Here is a 22,949-nt window from a genome sequence, read left to right on the forward strand (position 1 = left end):
TCCAAGTTGGTGGAATTTGAAATTCTCATTGATAAAAGATATGGGTTATTAACTGCAGTGGCAAAAGTGAAGGGATCCATATAAAAGGGATAGATGGCTCCACTATGAGTGGATTAACAGTTAATCCAGCTGGTGATAGAATTTCGAAATAAATAGGTAATCTGAATGGTTTTAATAACCGAGTGCAACAGTTTCTCCAAGGCTCAATAGAAGGACAAAGTGCTGACTGTTTGGCTCCTTGTTCCTTTGAAGCCTTCCTGGATACATTTAAGAAGATACCAGGTGGGAATAAAAGAAAGAAATGTCGGAGGTCTAAACTCTTTGATTATAGAGATACAAAAAATAAATAGCTCAGAAAAGATATTAGACACTTGAAGGGGAGAAGTGAAAAAGAGCAGGTATATTTAGCTACTATAAGTCCCTGCAACAAAGATTTAAAAATTGGTTAAGGAGCTATGAAGTGAATTTAGCCAAGGCGGATGGATGGCACATGCTAGAAATAATTAAAAAAAATGACTATAGGAATTTCTGGAATTTGATGAATTCATTGCAAAAAACGCAGAGTTGCTTCCAGAGTAATCCTATAACCGAGAGAGTGGATCAGACATTTTGAAAAGGTGTCTAGGCAACTGGATAGCTTAATAAAGAGCATAACGATTGATCATATGTGGGGATTGAATATTGATATGGAGGATATTGAGATTCTGATTAAGAGGGCCACCAATTCTAGAGTGGCTCTGCCAAATGGGCTTTCAATGCACTTTACCTGCTCTGATCCTCAACTACTGTAACTCTGAGGCAAATTTGTTTGTGTTCCTCAACCTCTGTAACTATGCTGTATGCATTCTTATCGCCTGTGCCCTGATACCCCCGGGTCTGGCGCGCACAATAAATAAATAAACTATTCAAATTAGCCTCTGAGTTGTGGGCTAGAATATTATTCATGCTGCTCAAAGCCGTGTTGAAAGATGAGACGCCAACCTCCTGGCATATGGCCATCATTGTCCCAATATACAAGAAGGGGGATAGATTAAGCCCCAAGAATGCATTGCCCTATATCCCTCATAGATGGTGATTGTAAGGTATTCACGAGGCTTGTCTTAAAAGATTTGAAGTAGTGGGCTGCAGAAACTGGCCAATTGCAGAAGTTCCAGACAGGTTTCCATAGTGGAATGGGTACAGAACCTAATGGATTGGTGGTGGGATGGCTGAGATATGAGGCGCCTGAACCAGGAAATCTGCTCCTATATGTAGCAGCCATCAACTTTATGCAAGTTTTTGACTGCGCCAATCGGAATATACTGTAGCTCAAGCTAAGGAACTGGCGGATCCCAGAGCACTTGTTAGCGATTTTGATTCACCTCCGTGATCAGACAACACTGCGAGTGAGATTGAATGGGTGAGGAGAATTGACAAATACTTTTCTAGCATATAGGTGCCTCCACCAGGGCTGTGTATTGGCTGCATTCCTATTCAACCTATACCTGTCTGACTAAGGGGAGTTCCTGGTGAGAACTTTATTTGCACCGGCCAGGCTATTAAGCGCTTGTATTATCTGATCTATGCTGATGATGTGATTTTTATGGATACGACTCAGGTGGGCCTGCAGAGACCGATTGAACGAATTATGCATTAACACAAAAAAAAACAAAGGTTATAAAATTTATGCATAATGGGAAAAGAAAAATGGGCTTTAGTTTGTTTATGGGAGAGTGAGAGTTGATACCCTTCATATCTATAACTTACCTGGGATTCCATCTAAATATAGAGGTTAATGGTGAGGTTTTGATGAAGTGCTTACTGAGGAAAGCTGTCCAAGCAGATGCACAAATGGGGGAAAATAAGATGCAAATACTGTAGATTTTCCATGCAACCTCTATTATTCTTTAATAAAAGGAAAGTTATACCAGGACTGTTATGTGGTTGAGATTAATGATAAAACTGTGCTCGCTCCCATTTGACAAGAATGAATCCAGAGTATGGAACCGGCTTTGGGGCTGCCAGAGTGTGCGCCTATCGCCTCGTTAAGGTTTGAGCTAGGCCTAACCTCCCTTTAATGCTTGGTGGACCAAAGAATTGTATCATTATATAGAAAGTAAGTGGGGGTTCTGGGACTCTCTACCGGCACGTACACGGCCCATTGACAGGTTCTTGGGTGGATGGCCCCCGGGAGAGTCTCAACCACGTCTTTAGCTCACTGTCCCTTTCATAGAGGAGAAATATCCCTGCATCAGTCTTTGTCCTGTCCAGTGGCAGTCCAGCAATGGGCTGTGTTTGTGCCGGTAGAGAGACTCCAGAACTCCCTTTGTTTTGCATATGAGTAACTTTGGCTTTCACCCTAAGTTACCTGGGGAATCCAGACGCGGACCCCTTGCACTCCGTTCTTAGAGAGGCACATCTCCACCTCACTGATGAGGCCCGACTAGGCCGAAACACGTGTCTGGGGTTGCTGTTGGTACTATTGCTCAGAGGAGAATTGCTTAGCATTTTGGTGCTGGACTGCCCCTGGGCAGGACAAAGACTGATCTACACGGATATTTCTCCTCTGTGACAGGGACAGTGAGCTAACAACACTGCATAGCTTCTGCTGTAGCACTGGGTTCTCTGGTGATATTAATCGTAGACCTTCAGATCACAAGCTGCTCCCACCTCTAGTGCTTTGCAGGCCCCTTGTAGGCTGACTCATGAATGGCGGTGAAGGAGCAATGGAGAAAGTTGTTGGGTCAGGGGGAGCGCAACTGAGTCTGAGGGATGCAACGAATGCTTGAGAGCAGGGGCTAACTGGGTTGGACTGGGGGCGGGAGGGGAGCAGTTTCATTCTGAGAGGTGATTGATCTTGTGAAAGCAATGAAGCTTGGGGGCAAATTAATTGTGAAGGATTGTGCGTGGTGAAGGAGTAAGTGTTGTCTGGAGACTTCAAAGGTGAGGTAAGTCTTGGAGTGACCATTTTCTTGCAGTTATGGCGCCAGGAGGGAAATGTGGAACCATGAGTTGATTAGGCACACAGTTTGAGATATAGTGAGTTCAGACAAACGGGTGGGTGGTAAGGTGGCTTGATGTTCTTCATGATTTCACTGCCAACTCTGACTTGGGCTTGTTGTGAACTAGAAGGACTCTCATTACATTGGGTCATAGTTAAAGATGTTTATTTAGAAAAAAAGAAAAATGCCTAACTATCCCTATCACTATGAGGGAAGTTCACTACCTAGCAAAACTAAAGCTAAGGGTGCACGTAAAGTCTTCAGTCCGAATCCTAACCAAGTAATTGGCCCTACCACTTTATAGAATATCTAACTAAAAGGAAAAAAAGGTCTTGCACAATAGCTCCGGTATGGGCTTCTGCCTGGCCCAACTTGTAATGGACGTGCTCTTGGTAAAGTTTCTTTAGAACACAATGATATATTCTCTAGCATGGGGTCTGGCATGGATTCACATGCTCATGAATATTCCCCGTCGTCAGGCTGGGAATCCTCGGTAAAGAAAAATCAGTATCAGTTTCGTTTCTGATCTGTCTTTCCTAGTAGTAACCAATCTCTGATCTCTGCGTCATACTGACCACAGCCAATGACTGCCATCTCCCTAAGCCCCGCCTCTGGCAGTCATCTTCAGATTTTTACCGCACGTTCAAGTGTTGGGATCCTCGTGCTATTGCTCTCGAGCATTAGTGCTTTTTTCGCGCTTTTTCTTAGGAAAATTTTCTCTTTTTCGGTCAAAAGAGCCTCAAGCTCCACCGTTTCTTTATCCGATCAACGGGGACCCGTGTCGGATTCTTCTACGCCCCTCAAAGGTGAAGATTTCGTCGAGCCACGCTTTTGGAGGACTCCAGAAGTTTCTCAGGCCCTTCTCGAGCATGGCCCAGGAAAAGGGAAGCTCAACGCCCGGAAAGCTGTTCAGGGTCTGCTCTGGATGCCAGCTTCAGAATGTCTTTACGGAGGACGAACACTCCCTTTGCCTTTACTGCCTGCATGAAGACAAGACGCACGTGGAGAAGGACTGTGCGTTTTGCGGCAATATGTCGGAGCAGACCATGAAGGACCGCCATCAGCGTCTCGCCAACTGGCTGGAAGGAAAGAGCCCGTCAGGCGAGAAGAAGAAGAAGAAGAAGAAGTCCGAGCGGTCTTCTAAGACCTTTGAGGGCGCCCCGGCGACGGGGGTCCAACAGAAGGCCAAGCACCGCGAGTCCGCTGGCGCCGAACGGTCGGGCTCTACGGGTGCCAGGCAGGGCGCATCCTCCCCAGCGCCATCAACCACGAGCCAACGCTCTGGCTCGGGTAAGAGGAAGGCCGAGCACCCGGCGAAGCTCCTGGAGAGACCCCGGTCGTGCTCGAAGGCCCCATCGGAGGGGGAGCGAGGTGGTGACCCTCCCCCCAAGGAGAAGGCGGTGAGCGCACATAAGGTGGTGAAAGCCTTGATCCATCCGGCCAAGGCCTCTATCGAGACAGTCGCGGCGGCCCTGGCTCAGCCTGTGGAGGCTACACCAGCGGTGGCGACCTCGGGGCCCAGAATCTCCCTGCCACCGCGGAGTGATGTCCTCTTTCATGCCCATCGACAGGACCCCCGTGAAACCTCCGACGGAGAAGAAAAAGGGGGGGGCAGGAGGTCGTCGTGTATTCGGCCTCAACCTCGGAGGAGGAGCTGATCGAAGTCTTAGGCCACGGCGCTGGTGTGGAAGAAGACCATCCTGTCGGAAGGGACCCCGACGTGGGAGACGACGAGAACGTCGAGGGTGCCGACGGGGCTCCTGATGCCCGTCGGAACCCCCTCAACCAGTGCTGCAAGACAACTCGGCGGCCATTTTGTTGGCTATACAGTCCTTATGCTCGGAGATAAGGACGAGACTGCCGTTACCACCAACGGAGGAACCGCTCCCGACGGGGGACCCGGAGCCAGGCCCTTCTGGGAGCCCTCCTCTTAAGAGAAGAAGGATTCATCCTCCACCTCCTTTTCAACCATCGCGCCCTGCTCAGCCCTCCTCCCCATCCACGACACGTGGGGATGCTACGGGGACTGACACGGCCGCGACGGGTACGGACGACGAGGTTTACGACGAGGATCTCCCGTCGTCACCTCCCACCCGGGCTTCCCCGCCCGACGAGATTGGATAGTTTCACGCCATGATCGCCAGGGCATCCAAGCTTTTCCAGCTCTGCCCGGAAGAGAAGGAAGGTTTCCTTTATCAACGGCGCGAGACCAAGAGGAAGACGGTCCTCGCTGTGCCTCTACTGGACGATATCTGGGATGAGGGTCTCTCCCTCCTCAAGAACCCATCCACAACGCCGGCTAGAAGGGATCGGTACGAGAAGAAGTACCGGGTCCTGGACTCGGCCCCCTTGTGCCTTCGGGCACAGCTGACCCCGGACTCGGTCGTCTCCGCGGCGGCCAGGAAGAAAGCGGGGGGGGGGGCGCGGCCTCTACCTCAACCTCCCCGCCGGACGGCGAGGGAAAGAAATTGGACACGATGGGACGCAGAGTCATCTCATCGGCAGCGACGACGATTAAGGCTGCCAACGCCTTGGCTATTGTAGCCCGCTACGACAGGGAGTTGTGGTACAAACTCGCCCCCCCTGCTGGACTTCCTACCAGACGACAAGAGGGCGGAGGCCCTAGAGATCTTGCAGGAAGGAGAAGTGGCGTCAGACCACGCCATGACGATAGCGATGGACATCGCTGACACTGGATTTCGCCAGTTTGGCAACGGCGTGTGCCTAAGGCGGCGTGGATGGCTCAAGGCTACTGACTTCCGTCAGGACGTGCAGACCAGAGTCTTGGACATGCCGTTCGACGGGAGCAACCTGTTTGGGAAAACAGTGGACGATTCCCTACAAGCCATCAAGGCGGACACGGAGACGGCCCGGGCTCTTGGTGTTCTCCAGCAACGACGGCCGCCCTTTCGGAGCGGCGGAGGCAAACAGGGTGCCTCCAATGGTTCCAGCGGCGAATTTTCCACCTATCGTCAAGCGGCCCGTTCGTCGTCACAGGAAGCCTACAGGGGACGAGGCAAGTCGGGCGGACCCCACCGTCGTCGCCAAGGAGGACAAGGCAGCAAAGCCTCGTCGAAGCAGGACTGAACCGGCCGTGGGGTCGGGCCCCCACCGAAGCACCCCAGTGGGAGGCCGGCTGGCGAGCTTCGTCAGCATGTGGGAGTCAATCTCCACCGACCGTTGGGTGCTGGACGCCCTGGCTCAGGGTCACGTGCTCGAGTTTCTAAAGAGGTGCCCGCGCATCCCCCCTGTTGCCAGGAAGGAACATCACGTCCCTCAACTTCTCTTGGAGGGAAGGGCGATGCTCAGGAAGGGCGCCATCGAGCTCGTCCCAAAGAGGCTTCGGGGCTACGGAGTTTACTCAAGATACTTCCTCGTGAAGAAGAAGATGGGAGGATGGCGTCCCATCCTGGACCTACGACGACTGAAAAAATTCATCAAGGCACAGAAGTTCCGGATGGTCACCCACCAACACGCCCTGGGTCAACTGGAGGAGGGCGATTTCCTGTCGTCGTTGGATTTGGAGGATGCCTACTTCCATATCCCCATCCTAAAGGGACACCGAAAGTTTCTCAGATTCGTGGTCCAAGGGCGTCACTACCAGTTCAGAGCCCTTCCCTTCGGATTGAGGTCGGCACCCAGGGTGTTCACCAAGTGCCTCGCACCGGTGGCGGCGCGGGTGCGCCTAGAGGGGATCCACGTCTACCCCTACCTGGACGACTGGCTCATCCGAGCAAAGACGAAGGAGCTCGCCGTGGAGCACACGGCAAGGACCGTCCAGCTACTCACGGACCTGGGATTCTCCATAAACTACGCCAAGTCCCACCTGGTGCCCGCGCAAGACGCACTGTTTCTGGGAGCGAAGCGCGACACAGTGTCGCTTCTGGCCTCTCTGTCGGAGGGTAGGACGAGGGCCATCTTGGGCAAGGTGCAGCGGATGCTGGTTGCGGACGCGGCCAGGGTGAGGTCCATCAAGTCCCTCCTTGGAATGATGTCTTCTTGCATTTATCTCATACGCCTGTGCAGGCTCCGGATGCGCCCGTTGCAGGAGTTCCTGGACGCGCGCTGGATCCAGACGACGGGCAGCTTCGAGGAGAGGATCACACTCGACGAGAGTTTCCGACGAGCGATCCGGTGGTGGGGCACCCGCGCGCATCTGACGGCGGGCATGGACTTCCAGACCCCAGGCCACCAGAAGACAGTGACCACGGATGCCTCCCTGGAGGGGTGGGGAGCGCACACCGAAAACCTGCACGCGAGGGGTCTTTGGCTGCCGGCGGAGAGGTTCCTCCATATCAACGTCCTGGAACTCCGTGCAGTGTTTTGGGCCCTCAGGTCCTTTCTTCCGTCCCTCAAGGGCAAGGTGGTGAGGATCTTCACTGACAACACCACCACCATGTTCTACATCAGGAAGCAGGGCGGTACCAGATCCCCAGCCCTGTCCAAGGAGGCACAGGATCTGTGGCATTGGGCCGTCGCCCAAGGGATGTTTCTGGTGCCGTTTTATCTGGCAGGAAAAATAAAAAACACCATCGCCGACTCGCTCAGCAGAGAGCTGCGCTCGTGCCACGAGTGGGAACTACGACAGGATCTAGTGGACCGCCTCTTCCGACGGTGGGGCACACCCCAGATCGACCTGTTCGCGACGGCGACAAACTCCAAGTGCCGGAGGTTCGCCAGCAGGTTTCCCCAGCCGAGGAGCATGGACGATGCTTTCTCGTTCCCCTGGGAGGGCCTGTTCCTATATGCGTTCCCTCCATTGCCGCTGCTGATCAGGCTCATCAACCAGCTCAAGAGGTCACGGTGCAGGATGATCCTTGTCGCACCTGCGTGGCCGAGGCAGATATGGTTCCCGGACCTTCTGGACTTGTCAACGTCCCCGTCAATCAAACTGCCAGTGGACGCGGATCTTCTCTCCAGGGAAGGAGGCGCCATCCTCCATCACGACCCGAAGTCGCTGAACTTGCAGGCCTGGCTCCTGCAGCGTTTAGAGTTTGGAGGTTACGACATACCGGCCGACTGCAGAGAGGTTCTTGCAAAGGCCAGGGCGTCCTCAACTCTTAAATGCTACGGACACAAATGGAAGAGGTTCTCTGTCTGGTGCCACGCACAGAAGATTAACCCTCTACGGATTACGGCTCCCCAAATACTGCCGTACCTGCTGACGCTGGCCAAGGCTGGACTGGCGCACGCTTCCATCAAGATTCATCTTGCTGCGATCTCCCGATACACCAGAACCACGGGACGGTCGTCTTTGTGGTCTCATCGTCTGGTGAAGGAATTCATGAAGGGACTGTTCAGATCGTTCCCGCCGGTGAAGGCCCCGGCCCCGGCGTGGGAGCTCAACGTGGTGCTGACCAAGCTCATGGGACCTCCGTTCGAGCCTCTGCACTCGGCTCCGTTGAAGTTCTTGTCGTGGAAAACAGTGTTTCTTGTGGCCATCGCCTCCGCACGACGGGTGGGAGAGATCCAGGCCCTTTCCTGCAAGCCCCCGTACTTGACTTTTCACGACACGAGGGTAGTGCTCAGGACGCACCCCTCCTTCATGCCCAAGGTGCCGTCGGACTTCCACCTCAACGAACCCTTGGTGTTGCCTGTTTTCTTCCCGTCGCCTTCGTCGCCGGCTGAAAGGACTTTGCACTCGCTGGGTGTGGCTAGAGCGCTGAAGTTCTACGTGGACCGCACGAAGTGTTTTCGGAAGACGTCACAACTTTTTGTGAACTTTGGACCTGTCAATCAGGGGAAGGCTCTCTCGAAGGCTTCCATTTCCAGATGGCTCTCCGGCTGTATCATGTACTGCCATCGGTTGGCAAACCGACCGCTGCCTGGCTGTCCGAGAGCCCATTCCACCAGAGCGATCGCAGCTACCACGGCGTTCCTATCTGGTGTGCCCTTGCTGGACATCTGCAGGGCTGCTACGTGGAGGTCGACGCACACCTTCACGAAATTCTACTGCGTCGATCGGGATTCCAGGGAGGAGTCCAGGGTCGGCCAAGCAGTGCTGCGCAACCTGTTCGCCTAAGTTGAGCCTGGTGAGGAGGTAAGAATTGCTTAATGTTGAGTTTTGATGTAATGCTTAATGTTGAGCCTTTGCCACCTCCCGTGGTTGTGCATGTGTGTACTATGTATTCTTTCATTCATGAGCATGTGAATCCATGCCAGACCCCATGCTGGAGAAGGAACAAGTTACTTACCTGTAACTGTTGTTCTCCGGCATGGGTCTGGCATGGATTCATATGCGAACCCTCCCGCCTACCCCTCTGCGGCTCTTCACTTGGTCATACTGCCTCTTCACGTGCTACCAAATCTGAAGATGGCTGCCAGAGGCGGGGCTTAGGGAGATGGCAGTCATTGGCTGTGGTCAGTATGACGCAGAGATCAGTGATTGGTTACTACTACGAAAGACAGATCAGAAACGAAACTGATACTGATTTTTCTTTACCGAGGATTCCCAGCCTGACGACGGGGAATATTCATGAGCATGTGAATCCATGCCAGACCCATGCCGGAGAACAACAGTTACAGGTAAGTAACTTGTTCCGTCTTCACAATCTTTGTATAGAGTCTCTTGGTAACAATTATTTATCTTCTGTATGGGTTTAACTCCTCCCCCTTGATAAAGGAAACTGCCTTATTTTACTTTTCTCAGGTTTTATTTCAAATCCCTAAATCCCTCCAGGACTATTCGATAAAATACTTCTGTCTCCCTCCTTAGTGGAACTGGGAATCCCCAAAGTTCTGTGACTCTTTGGTAGGTGTCTTTTTTTATTTTTTTAGGGCATCTGCTCGCTCTGGTACTGCAGGTTCCTGTGGCCTTGTGCACTTTTCTAGCCTTGCTGCAGAACGTTCACCTTCCTTTCACTCTTTCCCCGTAGGACGTTTGTCCGTCTTGAGTAGCCTTCTCCACTATTCCAGCCTTTAAATAGGAAGTTTGCATCTTTCATTCCGTTTTAGCGGGGCCCTCTGCACATTCCATTCTCTCTTTCTCTTACCTGTGTCGGTTTCAGTGCTCCTGTAAACCAATAGTCCTAGGTCTCGCTGGTATCCACAAGTTGGTAGCGTACTTTTCCCCATCGGTACTTAGCTCTGCGAAAAAGGCGCTTGCCTGGTGGTGCTTGAGGACTCTGGCTCCTTTCCTGTCTCTGGTCTTGGCGTCAATTGCTAGGCCCACCACTGCCCTTTAGTGGTCACGCCACCAGCGAAGACCACTTTCTTCCAGTCATATCTCTTCTCTTTCCCTGATCGGATCCTCTTGCTTGGTCAAAACACCAGCCGTTCAGCCTCCAGCTAGCAGGTCTCGCTTTGTTCATGCACCACTGACTATGTAGCTCCCTGTGCCTCCAGGATGTTGTTGCTAGAGAGGCATGCTTCTGCTTAGCAGTTGTTCTCCTCCCTCTGTAGGAGTTTCTCCTCTAGACAGTCCACTCTCTCCTTATACATGTCATTGGAATAAAAAGTAATTGTGTGTCTTCCTTGGTCATGGCATTCAAGTGACGTTCAGCATTACCTGAAGCCAATCGAGTGAAAGAAGGATCTTTGGCATTTCCTGTTACAACCATAATCAACAAAATCTTTACAACATCTATATATGCAGAAAGGGTGGCTTGGGCTGGCAGTTCCTTATTGGAAAGGAGTCCTTTTCCCCAAGACGGAAGTCACTCGCAGTGAGGCCTCACTTCCCCAGACCTTTTGAGGGTCTTGCTTAGCAGGCTTGCCTCCCTAGCCTCAATGGGGGTGTCGTCCCTTTTGGGGAGAAGGGACAAATTGTCCAGATTCGTTACAGACTGCAGTACAAGGTACAATTTTCCCACCCACGTTTGACCATTCTATTATCCGCTTGACCCCAATGCCTACAAAGGTGTCTGAACACTAAACCTTCTCACTCTTTGCCGATGCTGTTTAATAAAAAATGTAATTTATTTTTTTGAAATCTGTGCCTTATTGTGCAATATTGCATAAAAGGTTTATAATTCTTTAAGCAGTGCTAGAACTCAGAATTTCAAGTTTGCCCCTAGGTGAAACTGTTAAAAGATTGTGTATTCCTATTTTTGGTGGCAAGGTATATTTTTAATTGCTGATGTTTAGCATCCCTTATTAAATTGGTTTAATTTCTACAGGTCATAACTTGTTTCCTAATGTCGTGCAAGTTAATTTGCAATAATAAACTACTCTGTTGCATAATAGGTTAATGAGCTTGTTACAGAATTGTCGGTGCATTGACACTTTTCTTGGTATGTGAAATATTCCCTTAATGTACTTCGTGCATTTCTAATGTATAAACAACTTTTTCCTCCCAAGGCTTGAAAGTTGCAAGATTTACAATCTCCTACAGTTTCTTGTGACCTCTAAATCAAAATGGGAGGACTTCTTTCTCGTTGGAGGGTGAGTAATATATCTTCTATTTGCTCTTTAAGCTTTCAGAACCTTAACTGTTGTACTGCTTCCCACCCTGTGGGCACTACCTTTTCCTTGTGCGCAAGTAGAAGATCAGGATGTTTGTTAATGCAATGTGTTTTCAGGGTTAGAAATTAGATCAGAACAGCTCCAGGTTGTCGGGCATCACCCTGTAGGCAGGAGCTACCAGAGATGCTCCTTTAACTTTGTATGAACCATTGTGTTTAAATGTGTATTGGGTGTGTTCTAATTCTTCTTTATTAATATTCTCAAAGTTAATGTCACATTTACATGTTTTAAAGGTACCCGTTCGGCCTAGGAGCCAAACGTAGCTGTTGGATTTAAGCTAACCAGGCTCTACTATGCTAGAAGCAGGAGCTAAATAACGCCCAGCTCTCCCCTCAATTCCTAACCCTGGGTTTTGTAGGAATGGGGTTAAATGATTTTGAGTAGTGATGATCTCATCTGAGCTGGATTAACATTTTCAAACAACTGACCATTCATTTTAGAAAGAGTTATTTTAATAAGTTTGCAATTTGTGTAATGCCCATCCTGTATGAAATGTAATACTTATTGGATAAAAGATGGCAAATAGAAATGTGACCTGTTCCACACTTGAGATCCACAATCGTAGCAAGACTCTTTTTGTGATTGCTTACTGTTGTCTTGCAGGAATGTCCTCAATCCCTTCCTTACAGGGCTTATGTAATGAAAAAAGGATATTGCAAGCCAGTAATGAGAAGATGCCATTTTTCACGCAGCTAGAAATGCTACCACACTTGAGGTACATGGTCCCTCATCGAGTCTTACGCCTCATACGAGTCTCGGGAGGATAGCTCAGGGGCAACGTTCTCGCTGTGGAAGCAAGACGACACGGAGCAACACAGGTTCGATTCCCGGGTCCGTGCTTAGAAACCTCTGGGTATTAAGCGTGATATAAATAACCTATCATATCACATCATTCATGTACACACCAATAGATTGACCGTGGAATCTGTTGTGAAAAGTGATTTCGAATCACCCTTAACATGGTAGCCATTTCAAACATTGTACGTAGACATAACATTCAAATAACAACCTTCTGCAGTGGTCCAAATTGATGCAGTAGGTACTTGTCACAAGAGGTTTTGAATTTGTGAGAGACTTCTCGATCCACCACCTCTTCCCCCTCCATCAGCCTGCACTCAGAAAAATGGCTGGATTGTAAGTTAACAAAACAGATTTCAAATATAGGAACCATCCAATATGCCTTCTTTAATACACCCATTGTGGGGACGTGGCTTGACACTGAGGACGATGGCTGCCTGAACCTGTTGCTCCGTCCCACAACCTGTTGCTCCGTCCCACCGCAATGAATTTACAGCATTTAAGTAATTTTTTTGGCCCGCTCTGCCTCTTACCCCTCTCCCAGGACTGTCGCTGGTTTGTGGCAGCTCCCTCCCTGAAGCTTGCGTTCTCCGAAGATGTCTTTCCGGAACGCCCTGCAGATCATCTTGCTGTGCTCCTGCCGCTTCCGACGACGGCTGCCTCTTGTGAGGTAATCTTTGGCATCGTTCGGGAAGCGACAGGCTGGCTCGGGCCTAGTCGCCCCTTTTTTCTCTCCTCCGCGCCACCGCATGTCAACTCTCATTACACCCACATTGAGAACTTCTCGGCACAGATGAGCTTTTTCTATATTTTTTTACATTTTGTTTTCTTTCCTTCTGGCCTCAAAACAAATGGCTATGCGTGTTTCTGCACTTCACTGCCACAATAAGGCCTGAACCTGATTTATTTTTCTTTTTATTCTTCTCACAAATAATGGTTGGTGTTTGGGGGGTGTGCGTAACTGTTAATTGGATACTGTCATGAGCACTGGTTGATGCATATACTTCTACAGGATACCGTATTGAACTCATCTACTTGACTTTTCTGATTAAGTTTGTTTTACTTGCCATTTTGTGGCCACTTTGTATGGCCGCTACTTGTTTCTTCTGAACTTCAAGCTGCCCTGTGTACTTTTTAGCGCCCTTTTTCCTTTTACCCGAGTCACTCAATGCATTTTATCTGACATAATGGCTTGTGGTAAGGGCACTCAAAAAATGCCGACTGTCAGCAAGTAATCCACCCCTGCCTCCGCTAATCTAAAAAGGCCAAAAAGTGACTCCTCCACCTCCCCTCCACCGCTCTCCCCTGCTGATCCTGCCATCGAGGCTATCTTGCAGGAAATTAGAGCATTGAAACTCTTCATTGAGACCACCAACCAAAAGTTACAACAATTGGATGATAGGTGGAAGGGGTTTGAGAACCGAATGGATGAAACGCATAGAAGAGTTGGCTTTGTCAAGGATGTTTCTCCTAGGGTTTTGCTGCTAGAAAAAGCAGTTAAAAATCTCCAGAAACATAACGAGGAGTTGGAAAATAGGAGCAGGTGCAATAATCCACGCATAGCTGTCTTGCCCGAGCGGTGTGAAGGATCCGACCCTATTGCATTTCTTCAGAAAATGCAGCCTGCCCTGTTTCACCTTCCACTGGAATCACTGTTTACCAATCGGCGCGCCCACCGCATTGGTCCTGTTAAACTCTACTTCCTCTCTCCTCTCACCAGTCTCCTCGTATGCTGATATTCTACCTACTTGAGTATACCTAGCTCCAACTCATAATATCTAAGGTCAAGGAGAAGAACTCTCTCAATTGGCAAGTAAGCAAACTTCACATCTCAAAGGATGTGGCAAAGATCACTGCACAACACAGAAAATAATGTTTATCCCTCCGCCTTGCTTGGAAGCAGCTTAATGTGCGATATGGCTTATGCCATCCCTGCTCCTTCAAGGTCACGCATGAGGGGCAAACTGCCATCTTTGATGATCCTACCGAAAGTCATTTATTCACTCCATTAAAACTGAAGGCATGGATATGTCGCTTCCCTTGAATTCTTCCATCTCCTCTGGATCTTGATGACTTTTATACCTGGCCATTGATCTACATTCACTCTATTTTATGCTATTGTTAATTTTTGTTCTAGAACATTGGAGGGTCGGACGCAGGCTTGACGTCTGTCTCCTGCTGTGAGTCTTTTTTTCTTTCCTTTTTGACGACTCTGTAGGTGTCATCTACTCCTGTTGCCTTTATTCCTTCACTTTTTCCATGTTTCCCAGTCTGATCGTTCTTTTTTCTAGTACTATATACCTTTACATGCACTCTTTGGTCATTTTCAGGGACCTTTTCCTCACTGTATTTTATTGTAAGTATTTTATTTAAGTTTGCAGTTTTTGGTCAGACTTCCCTTCCTTTTTCCCCCCTCACCCTCTTGTGTCTCCCTTATATGTTTGGGTTCTTTGTTTACTTTACTGTACATCATTAATTCAGTTGGATAATGTAATGCTCATACTATCTTGGCTTGCTTTCCCTCCTTGTTGCATACTGGTCCATATGCTGTTCTTACCTCCACGAATGTGCCGCCATGGTTTTAAAATGTGTATCTTGAACATCAAGGGATGTAATAATCCCATAAAGAGACATGAAATCATTTCCCACCTCAACAAACTCAAGCCATCTGTGGCTTGTATACAGGAGACCGACCTTTCAATGGTAGAGGCCATGAAGCTCAAAGCCTTTTGGACCAAGGATGTTATTGCTATCCCTGCAACGGGTAAGAAAAATGGTGTTGCTATACTTCTTAGCAAATAATTGTCATGTAAAATCTTGGGTCAAGACGTGGACTCCAATGGACGATGGGCATGGGTTAAACTGTTAACTGGCTCTGTTTTCATAATTCACATCTATGACCCTACCCTACCTGACCTGGATTTCTGGGTTTCCATAAAGCAATTAATTCTGAATTCTGGTCTGACCAATCTTCTCCTATGCGTAGATTTCAGTCGGGTAATGGACCCCTTTTTAGATAGGAAAACTAAATGTATGTTCAAAAGCTCCAAAACCCATAAATCCTTTTTGAGTTGTCTTGCAGAAACTGGTCTGGTTGATACATGAACACTCTCCCATCCGACTCAATTAGATTATACCTTCCACTCGCCTCCCCACAACACACTTTCACGCCTGGATTATATCTTTTCTTCAAAATCTCTCACCGGTACTATTGTTGTTTCTAATAGCATCATCGCCAATCATGCCCATTACCACCTCCTTTAATTTTGCAGATATTAAAAGGCAATCTTCCAGATGGAGATTTAATAATTGTCTGCTGCAGGATCAACAATTTATTCCATCATGTCAGACATTTCAACAACAATATTTTGCAGATAATCTTGATTGTGACACGTCAGTGGTCAACAACTGGGATGCCTTCAAGGCTGCACTTAGGGGTCATATTATTGCCTATGCTAGTTGGAAAAAGAAGCTGCTTAAGAAACATCTTGACGATTTATATGTTCAATTATACAACGCTGAAATACTATTGTATCAGGACCCTTCAGATACAAAACTCTGCTCAGTCCTTGCCTTGCTCTTTCAAATTTATAATAAGCTTACTGAAATGGCCTCTGGCACTCTATTAAAATATAAAGCCAAGATCTATCAGACCTCAAATAAGGCTGGCAAATAGCTTGCCTCTTACCTTAAGACCAAGAAGGAAAGAACGTATGTATCGCACATTAAAGACAAAACTGGCGCCATCCACGCACATCCTGATAATATTCTGAATTGTTTAAAACAATTGTATTCCGACCTGTATACCCCTGAGACCTCTGTATCTTCTGCTAGCATCAACTCCTTTCTCACCAACATCAGTAGACCTTCATATGCCCAGACTGATGTTAACCATTTGAACGGTGATATCACGCTTCATGAAATCACTAGTGCCATTACCGGATTGAGCAAAGGGAAAGCCCCCGGGCCGGATGGTTTTTCAATTGAATTTTCCGACAAATGTACCTGCGATCTTACCCCCAGACTTAAATCATTATACTCTTATTTCGCTTCCCAGAAATCCTCTTCTGGCTCCTTTTGCAAGACTTTACTTAAGATCCTGCTCTCCCCATTAATTATAGGCCTATCTCACTCCCCACCCCCCCCCATTAATGTTGAAAGCAAGATCTTTGCCATGGTTATTACTAATAGAATTGAATCCTCTCTACCCGCCCTCATTAAATCGGATCAAGTTGGCTATGTTAAGGGCAGGAACATATTTGCTAATGCGAGACTACTGCTCAACAATTTGCATGTTGTTTCAAAGGATAAAAACGATAAATGCGTACGCTGCCATTGCACTTGACGCTGAGAAAGCCTTTGATCGGGTCAACTGGGATTTCATTTTCCAATCTCTTCGTTGGTATCTCCCTTATCAAACTTCTTTTATTCATGCCCCAGTTCTTCCATTTGCATAAATGGTCAATCCTCATCCTTCTTTCCTTTACGCAGAGGAACTAGACAAGGTTGTCCCTTGTCCCCCATTCTTTACATTATATCTCTCTTGAACCTTTATTAGAACTCATCAGATCCAATGGGATCATTCCTGGGATTTCTTGTGGGAAATCTAATTTTAAAATTGCTGCATATGCAGATGACATTCTTATCCTCGTTAAAAAAAATAAAAAATCCCAAACTCCAGCTCCCTCAACTACTAAATGGACTTCACCTATTTTCCTTAGTATCTGGCTATAAACTTAACAAAGAAAAATCTGAGATATTACCTCTTAACTCATTTAGTATTAAACACGATGTGGATTCGTTTGGGTTTAAGTGGTGCAGCGATTCAATCAAATACTTAGGCCTTCGCTTCACTTCCACGGTGAATGGTACCATCAAGCTCAACACACAGTTATTGCTCAACAAACGTAAAGTTCGTACCTCAAGTTCGTCACCTCTCTATTTATCCTGGTGGGGTCGGCTTGACACCATTAAAATGAGGCTGTTGGCCATTGTTTTATATCATTTTCAATTACTCCTGACTCCTTCATTTTTCTCATCCATCAATGCAATCCTCCTCAACCTCTTATGGGGCCCAGGGAAGTGCACAAAAATTGCAGATTCCCAGCTAAAGGCTCCATATGATCAAGGAGCAGTTAGGTGCCCAGACTTCAAACTATATCATTCTGCATTTCTCCTCAAACAATCCTGCTGCTAGTTTGCCCCTCCCGAATCCTATGATAATCACTCTTGGTGCGAGTTGGAAAAACAATTGGCACATCCATGTGACGTTGCCGACCTCATCTACGTTTTTAGCCACTCCTCTGTGGCACTCTCGGACCCCATCAAAACAACTATCTCCGCTCTTACACTGTAAACCCTGTCCAAAGGCCTTTCTCCATTTCTATGCCACAATCTATCCCTATTAATGAGCGAGCTCTTTATCGCAAATCCTGGTTAAACAAAGGCATCAGATTTATCTATCGGATTGTAAATGGTCCATCCATTCTTTCCATTCAACAGTTTAGAGATATATTCTCAATTGCCAATTTGGATTTCAACTTCTATAATAATCTTGTCAATACGTGCCTAGATGCTCTTCAGCGGTCAGCTAACACCACCCTGATGCCTGATGCCTCCAGACTTCTGCTTTTAATTGTGGTTCCCGATGTTAAAGCCTCCAAATTGTACAATTTATTGACAAATTTGGATTCTAAATGACAGTTACGCTTAAGATGGGATCAGGACCTTGGGTGCGTCCTAAATGACCGTACCTGGTCTCTTTTGTTTTCCAGAATCGGGGGCATCTCTGCCTCTGCCAACATTAAACAACATCTGTACTTCTTTACTCGTAGAGCACTCATCACTCCTCTGAAATTATCCAAATCTAAGGCCGGGACAAATAGTAAATGCTGGCCGTCTGGTGGTGCCCCTGCTTCCTACAAACCTGTTTTTTTTACTGTTCTTTTGTATTTAAGTTTTGGCAAGGTGTATGGAGATTTCTTAAACTAATCTTTAATGTTGATGTCCCATTATCGTTTCTGAATGTGTCCCTTGGTAGCCTGGATATCGATGATTGTAATCTACATGCTTCTGCCAAGTTGTACGATTTGTTCTTTGCTCTCGCTCTCAAGCTCATCACGACTAGCTGGAAAAACTTGCAAAATCTATCCATCAAAACTTGGTGGAACAACATGTGTCATGTGCAAATAATCGAACTCTGTATGGCTACTTACCAAGATGTGATCCCTAAGTATAATGCAAAATGGTCTTGTCATCTAGACTACTTGAGCACGTCATCTCATGGTTCCTGAACAGTACATATTTTCATTGATATTTCGCAAACTGTTGTGTTCAATGTATGCTTCATCATCCGATCTCGTTAATGGTATGAATTAATGATTCCAGTATCACATTGATGTTAGTCCCTTTCCTTCCCTCCTTCCCCTGTTTTCGTGTTTGTCTCCTGTTTTGTTTCCCTTGTTCGTCCCCCCGCGTAGGTCTCTTGTTCATGATTGTACCTTACTTGCAGACTATTGATGCGTATACATTTCCTTACTACTTCGCTACATTGCTTTTCTTACTTGCTATCAGTTCATAGATTTTGATCTGTGACTGCTTATTCTATGAGTATCACTGCTTTTCATTATTGTCTGCAATGTTATCACTATTCATTGTTATTTAATTCTTAAACTGGAGAAAAAAAATACACTCATTGTATGCTACACCCAGCAAACCTGGCATCCATTCAGTTTCAGTTGTTAAATGTATAGATTTGTCTGCAAAAGTTCAACACTCCCCCTACACCAGGTGATGCTAAAATAGGAATCCATATATTCTGGTTTTGTTCTGTGGCAACAACATGAACGCCAAACAGAAGAAAGTTAGTGTAACAATAATATGTCGGCAAATGTTAGGTATTCTGTATTTGATAACATTTGTATGTATCACTCTGTCATCCTTCTTTCCGATGCATTGGGCACAGCATTCTGAGTTTTTCATTTTGCCACGTATGGAAAACCATTCTATGACATCAGAAAATTAAACACCTTACCGAAGTACATGGAACAATTTCCTAATTGGTTACTTGAAGACCAATACATGAGATTTATGTTGAACCTATTCCCAACAGGAGAAATGATCGATGCACGATCAAATCAAAAGCAGAAAGAGCACTGCAGACTATGTAAAAACGAAGCGATGATCGATCACTAAAACATCTTGTGTTATTTTGCCCAAAAATGGACGACCTCAGATTCCAACTTATGGCTGAAATGACAAAGAATTACGTTGCAAAAACAGTGGAAGATTGGTGGCTGGAGCGGTTGAGAGGCCAGCAAACTCGAGTTACGATAGCTTTAGCAAAACTTCTCCTGGAAATCTTCAAGAATATTATCAGCCTAAAAACAGAAAACGAACAAATTAATGAGTATAAAAGAAGTGACTTTGATTGGGAAACGCATCATTTTTTTTCTTTTTTTCTTTTTAAGTGTACCACATGTTAAAAGTTTCATACTTTTATTATAATAATCGGGCAAAATGTTTCCAATTCTTGAAACCAAATAAAGCCTTTAAAAAACAAAAATCAAATTGCCACTAGGCGGCTCCTTGTCATTCACTGGGGGGTCGAACACCTGCATGCTCTGGGCACAAACACACTTAGGTTGAGGAATGTGGCATCCAGGTGGCTGTTGATTTTCTGTAAGAGCAACTGACACAACGTTGAGCGCTTGCTTGGTGCAATCTCAAAAGATTGGGAACTAGGTTTTGATCCCATCGGACCCTTCCTTCAACTAGCCAGCAGGCTTCAATACGTGAAAGCAATGTTTTTGTCTTCTTTATATAGGAGAGGAGAGTGGCGGGAGGGGGGGCTCTTGTAGTAAATAACCCAGAATCCTCTAGCTAAAACAGCCAGTGTCTCTTCGTGGCAAAGAGTGCCTCGTGTGTCATGTTCCACATGTGAATTGGAAGCACTGTACCATAGATTGCAACTGTAAATTAAAAAACGAGAGGGAACCATCTTCATCTACAGTATGGTTACAAACTTGTTCAAAAGTTATGCTGTCAGTGTGCACTACTGTTTATGGATTGGAGGGGGTCACCATGGACAGGTGATTGACGTTGGAGGTGGAAGGGCCATTCCAGTCAGGAGCTCAGCATCCTGGGAAGTGCTGCATATTTTTTCAAAATACTTGACAAACTCTTACATCTTCAACAGGCATTAGGGGCACCTCCCACTACTGCAGCGTTCTACAGCCTTTGGATCTCCAGATCTGTCTAAGCAAGACCTCCGCAGGGGAAGTCCGAATAGGGGACAGCCCCTCCCTTGATGTTGCCCAATGTCCGGTTTGATGTAGTAACAGTGTCTCTTTAAATGTCATTTAACAGTGAATATAAGCTGAAGGAAGAACAGCCGTACCTTTCTGTAGAGAAGATGTGCGCTAAGTAATTGCCATTTGTTTGGAGTCCCAGTGTGAACAAAACATTCCAGAAGAAAAACGTAAACCATTTTATGCCGAGGACTGAGAATAATGTACTTTTGTGGGTGAGGCATGTTGTAAATCAACCTTAATGTTGGGCACACAGTGTGTTCACTCCTGCCCCTTGCCCCAGTCCTTTGATCCACGCAGCAGGACCTCCTGTGGTTGCTGCATGCGTGCAGTCTCCAAATGGCTGGTAGGCCTTGAACCATCCACTCAGCAGCTGAAAATACGTACATTGTTTTTACACTTTCTTAAATCTCTAATCATTAACTTCTCGCACCCCTCATGTGAAAATTCTCAACAGGACAGTACAGGCAGTGTTGTGTCCTCTGCTTGCCTGTGTGCTTGAGCAGCTCAGTGACCTGTTGAGAAAATGCTTGAATGAATGTTCTATTCGAGTGTCATATGGGGCTGAGTTGTGAGTTGGCCTGGTTGGTGGTGGGTGTCCTACCGTGATGTATGTAACTTGGAGCTTAAAAGACTGTCTGATGCTGAAACCAATAAATAAAGCCGAAATATATCCTACTTGCGGCCTCCTGACTGATTCTTGATGAACCTGCTCACTTAAGATACAAAATGGGTGCTCTATGCACTCCCTACTGTCCCTTATAGGATGTGCGTGAAGTTTCAGCCTGCTTAATAAAGGAAGAAGCAACTTGGACCTGACTGGCTGCAGCGTCACCCTTCCTTCCAGTGTAGTATTTTACAACATTAGGGGACAGAGCGCTGGCAGTGGATACAGGGCGAACAGTGTAGGGATGCTAGTGGGGGGAGAAAGCAGGGTCATTGTGGATGGTGCTAGGGTGGGGGTACAGGGCCAGCATGGGACATGGGCTAGGTTAGAAGGTCCTTGGAAGAGACTGGTGTTGAAAGGGTCGGAAAGGAGGGTAGGGGGAGAGAGGAAGTAGTTGGGGTGAGGAAACGGTGCTAGAAAGACTAGTTCATCTAGTGCTTGGGCGGGTGGGCAGAGACTTTGGTTTTAAGATTTAGCTGAACTCCGCAAAAGTTACTACCTTTTTATTTTATGATTAATAAAATGACATTGCTTTTATTCCTATTTATGTTTCCATTTCCTGTGTTTCAAATTGCTGACTCAAATATTTGGATTGTCGTTTTGGAGGGGTGCATTTGCTTCTTTGGTGAAATGTTTGGGTAACTGCTGTGTGTAGGCTAGAGGTTTTCGGAAATGCATAAGACCCTGCTCTGGAAACGTCTGCCCTCAGCATTCAGGCAGGCAAATCATCTTTACAGTGTTGATTTTCAACTCCAAAAGTTGCTTCTTTTAATATCTCTTGGTTCTTTTCTGGCGTTCTTCTGCCTTAGCTGGTTAGTAATCGCTCTTGTTAGAGATGTTTCCTTCCTGTTGAACCTGGAGCACTAAGACTTGACCATGTTTGGGTTCACTTATTTTTGGATTTACCTCCTTCCTCCCCACCAAGATTTATTTTTAACCATACACCTTGGTGGCCACCAACCACTTGCACGCTGCTACAAAGCCTGCTTAATTTTGTATTGTATAAAAGCACACTATTTTCTGGGATTGGTACACTTGGTTTAGTAAATTTAATGTTCAGCATATTCTTGGGGTGTACAAGGCGCTGGCATTAAACACTCTCCAAATAGTACAGTTGCGTGTATTTCATTAAACCTCAAAACGGCCAATAAATATGGTCTGTGGTTCTGGAAAGTTATTTAACACTACAAGAGGTTGGGAAAAATGTGTGCATTTATTTATTTATATATATATATATATATCAATGTAAAGTTGCACAGGAATGCAACTAGCCTACGCTAAAATGTTTAGTAGGGCAGAGAAACGGCTTGAAAGTTTAATTTGAATTCTAGTTTGGCGTTCCACGTTAATCTGATGAGAGCGGAAGTTGAAGGTACGGCAGCACCAACTTTGTTTTTTAGATACTGACTAAAAGTCTGGCGTGGTGTGCTAATTGTGACTCCAGCCTTAAAAGGTACATTAAGGTTTAATTCAAGTGATCATGAGTTATACCTGCTGAACATTTCCTTACCTTCCGTTTGATTCTTACACCACTGGATAGCTCTTTACATACCTGCTCTTGGACTTATGTTGAAGAATCTGCGGCACACTTTGCCATGTCCTCTGCTGTCCTCCAAGGTGCTTTTATGGTTTATGGAACAGGGCAAACTGTTCTAAGCTAGATTTGTGCACCATAATACAGGTCGGGATGTGACCCCTAAAAGGTTTCTGACTTATCAGCTGAGGGACTAA

General features: G+C 46.6%; 1 protein-coding gene across 2 annotated transcripts in view; it reads left to right on the forward strand.

Annotated features, from left to right (window-relative positions):
• LNPK (lunapark, ER junction formation factor) overlaps positions 1-22,949 on the forward strand; it is a 1,074,215-nt gene that overhangs the window by 38,750 nt on the left and 1,012,516 nt on the right. For both annotated transcript variants that reach the window (XM_069616137.1, XM_069616138.1), the window contains exon 2: positions 11,280-11,363. In XM_069616137.1, coding sequence (XP_069472238.1) covers positions 11,337-11,363 — 27 coding nt within the window. In that variant the 5' untranslated portion in view covers positions 11,280-11,336. The remainder of the gene's footprint in view (positions 1-11,279; positions 11,364-22,949) is intronic.

The sequence above is a fragment of the Ambystoma mexicanum genome, chromosome 9, assembly GCF_040938575.1.
Source record: "Ambystoma mexicanum isolate Mex_15411 chromosome 9, UKY_AmexF1_1, whole genome shotgun sequence".
NCBI classification, from domain to species: Eukaryota; Metazoa; Chordata; class Amphibia; order Caudata; family Ambystomatidae; genus Ambystoma; species Ambystoma mexicanum.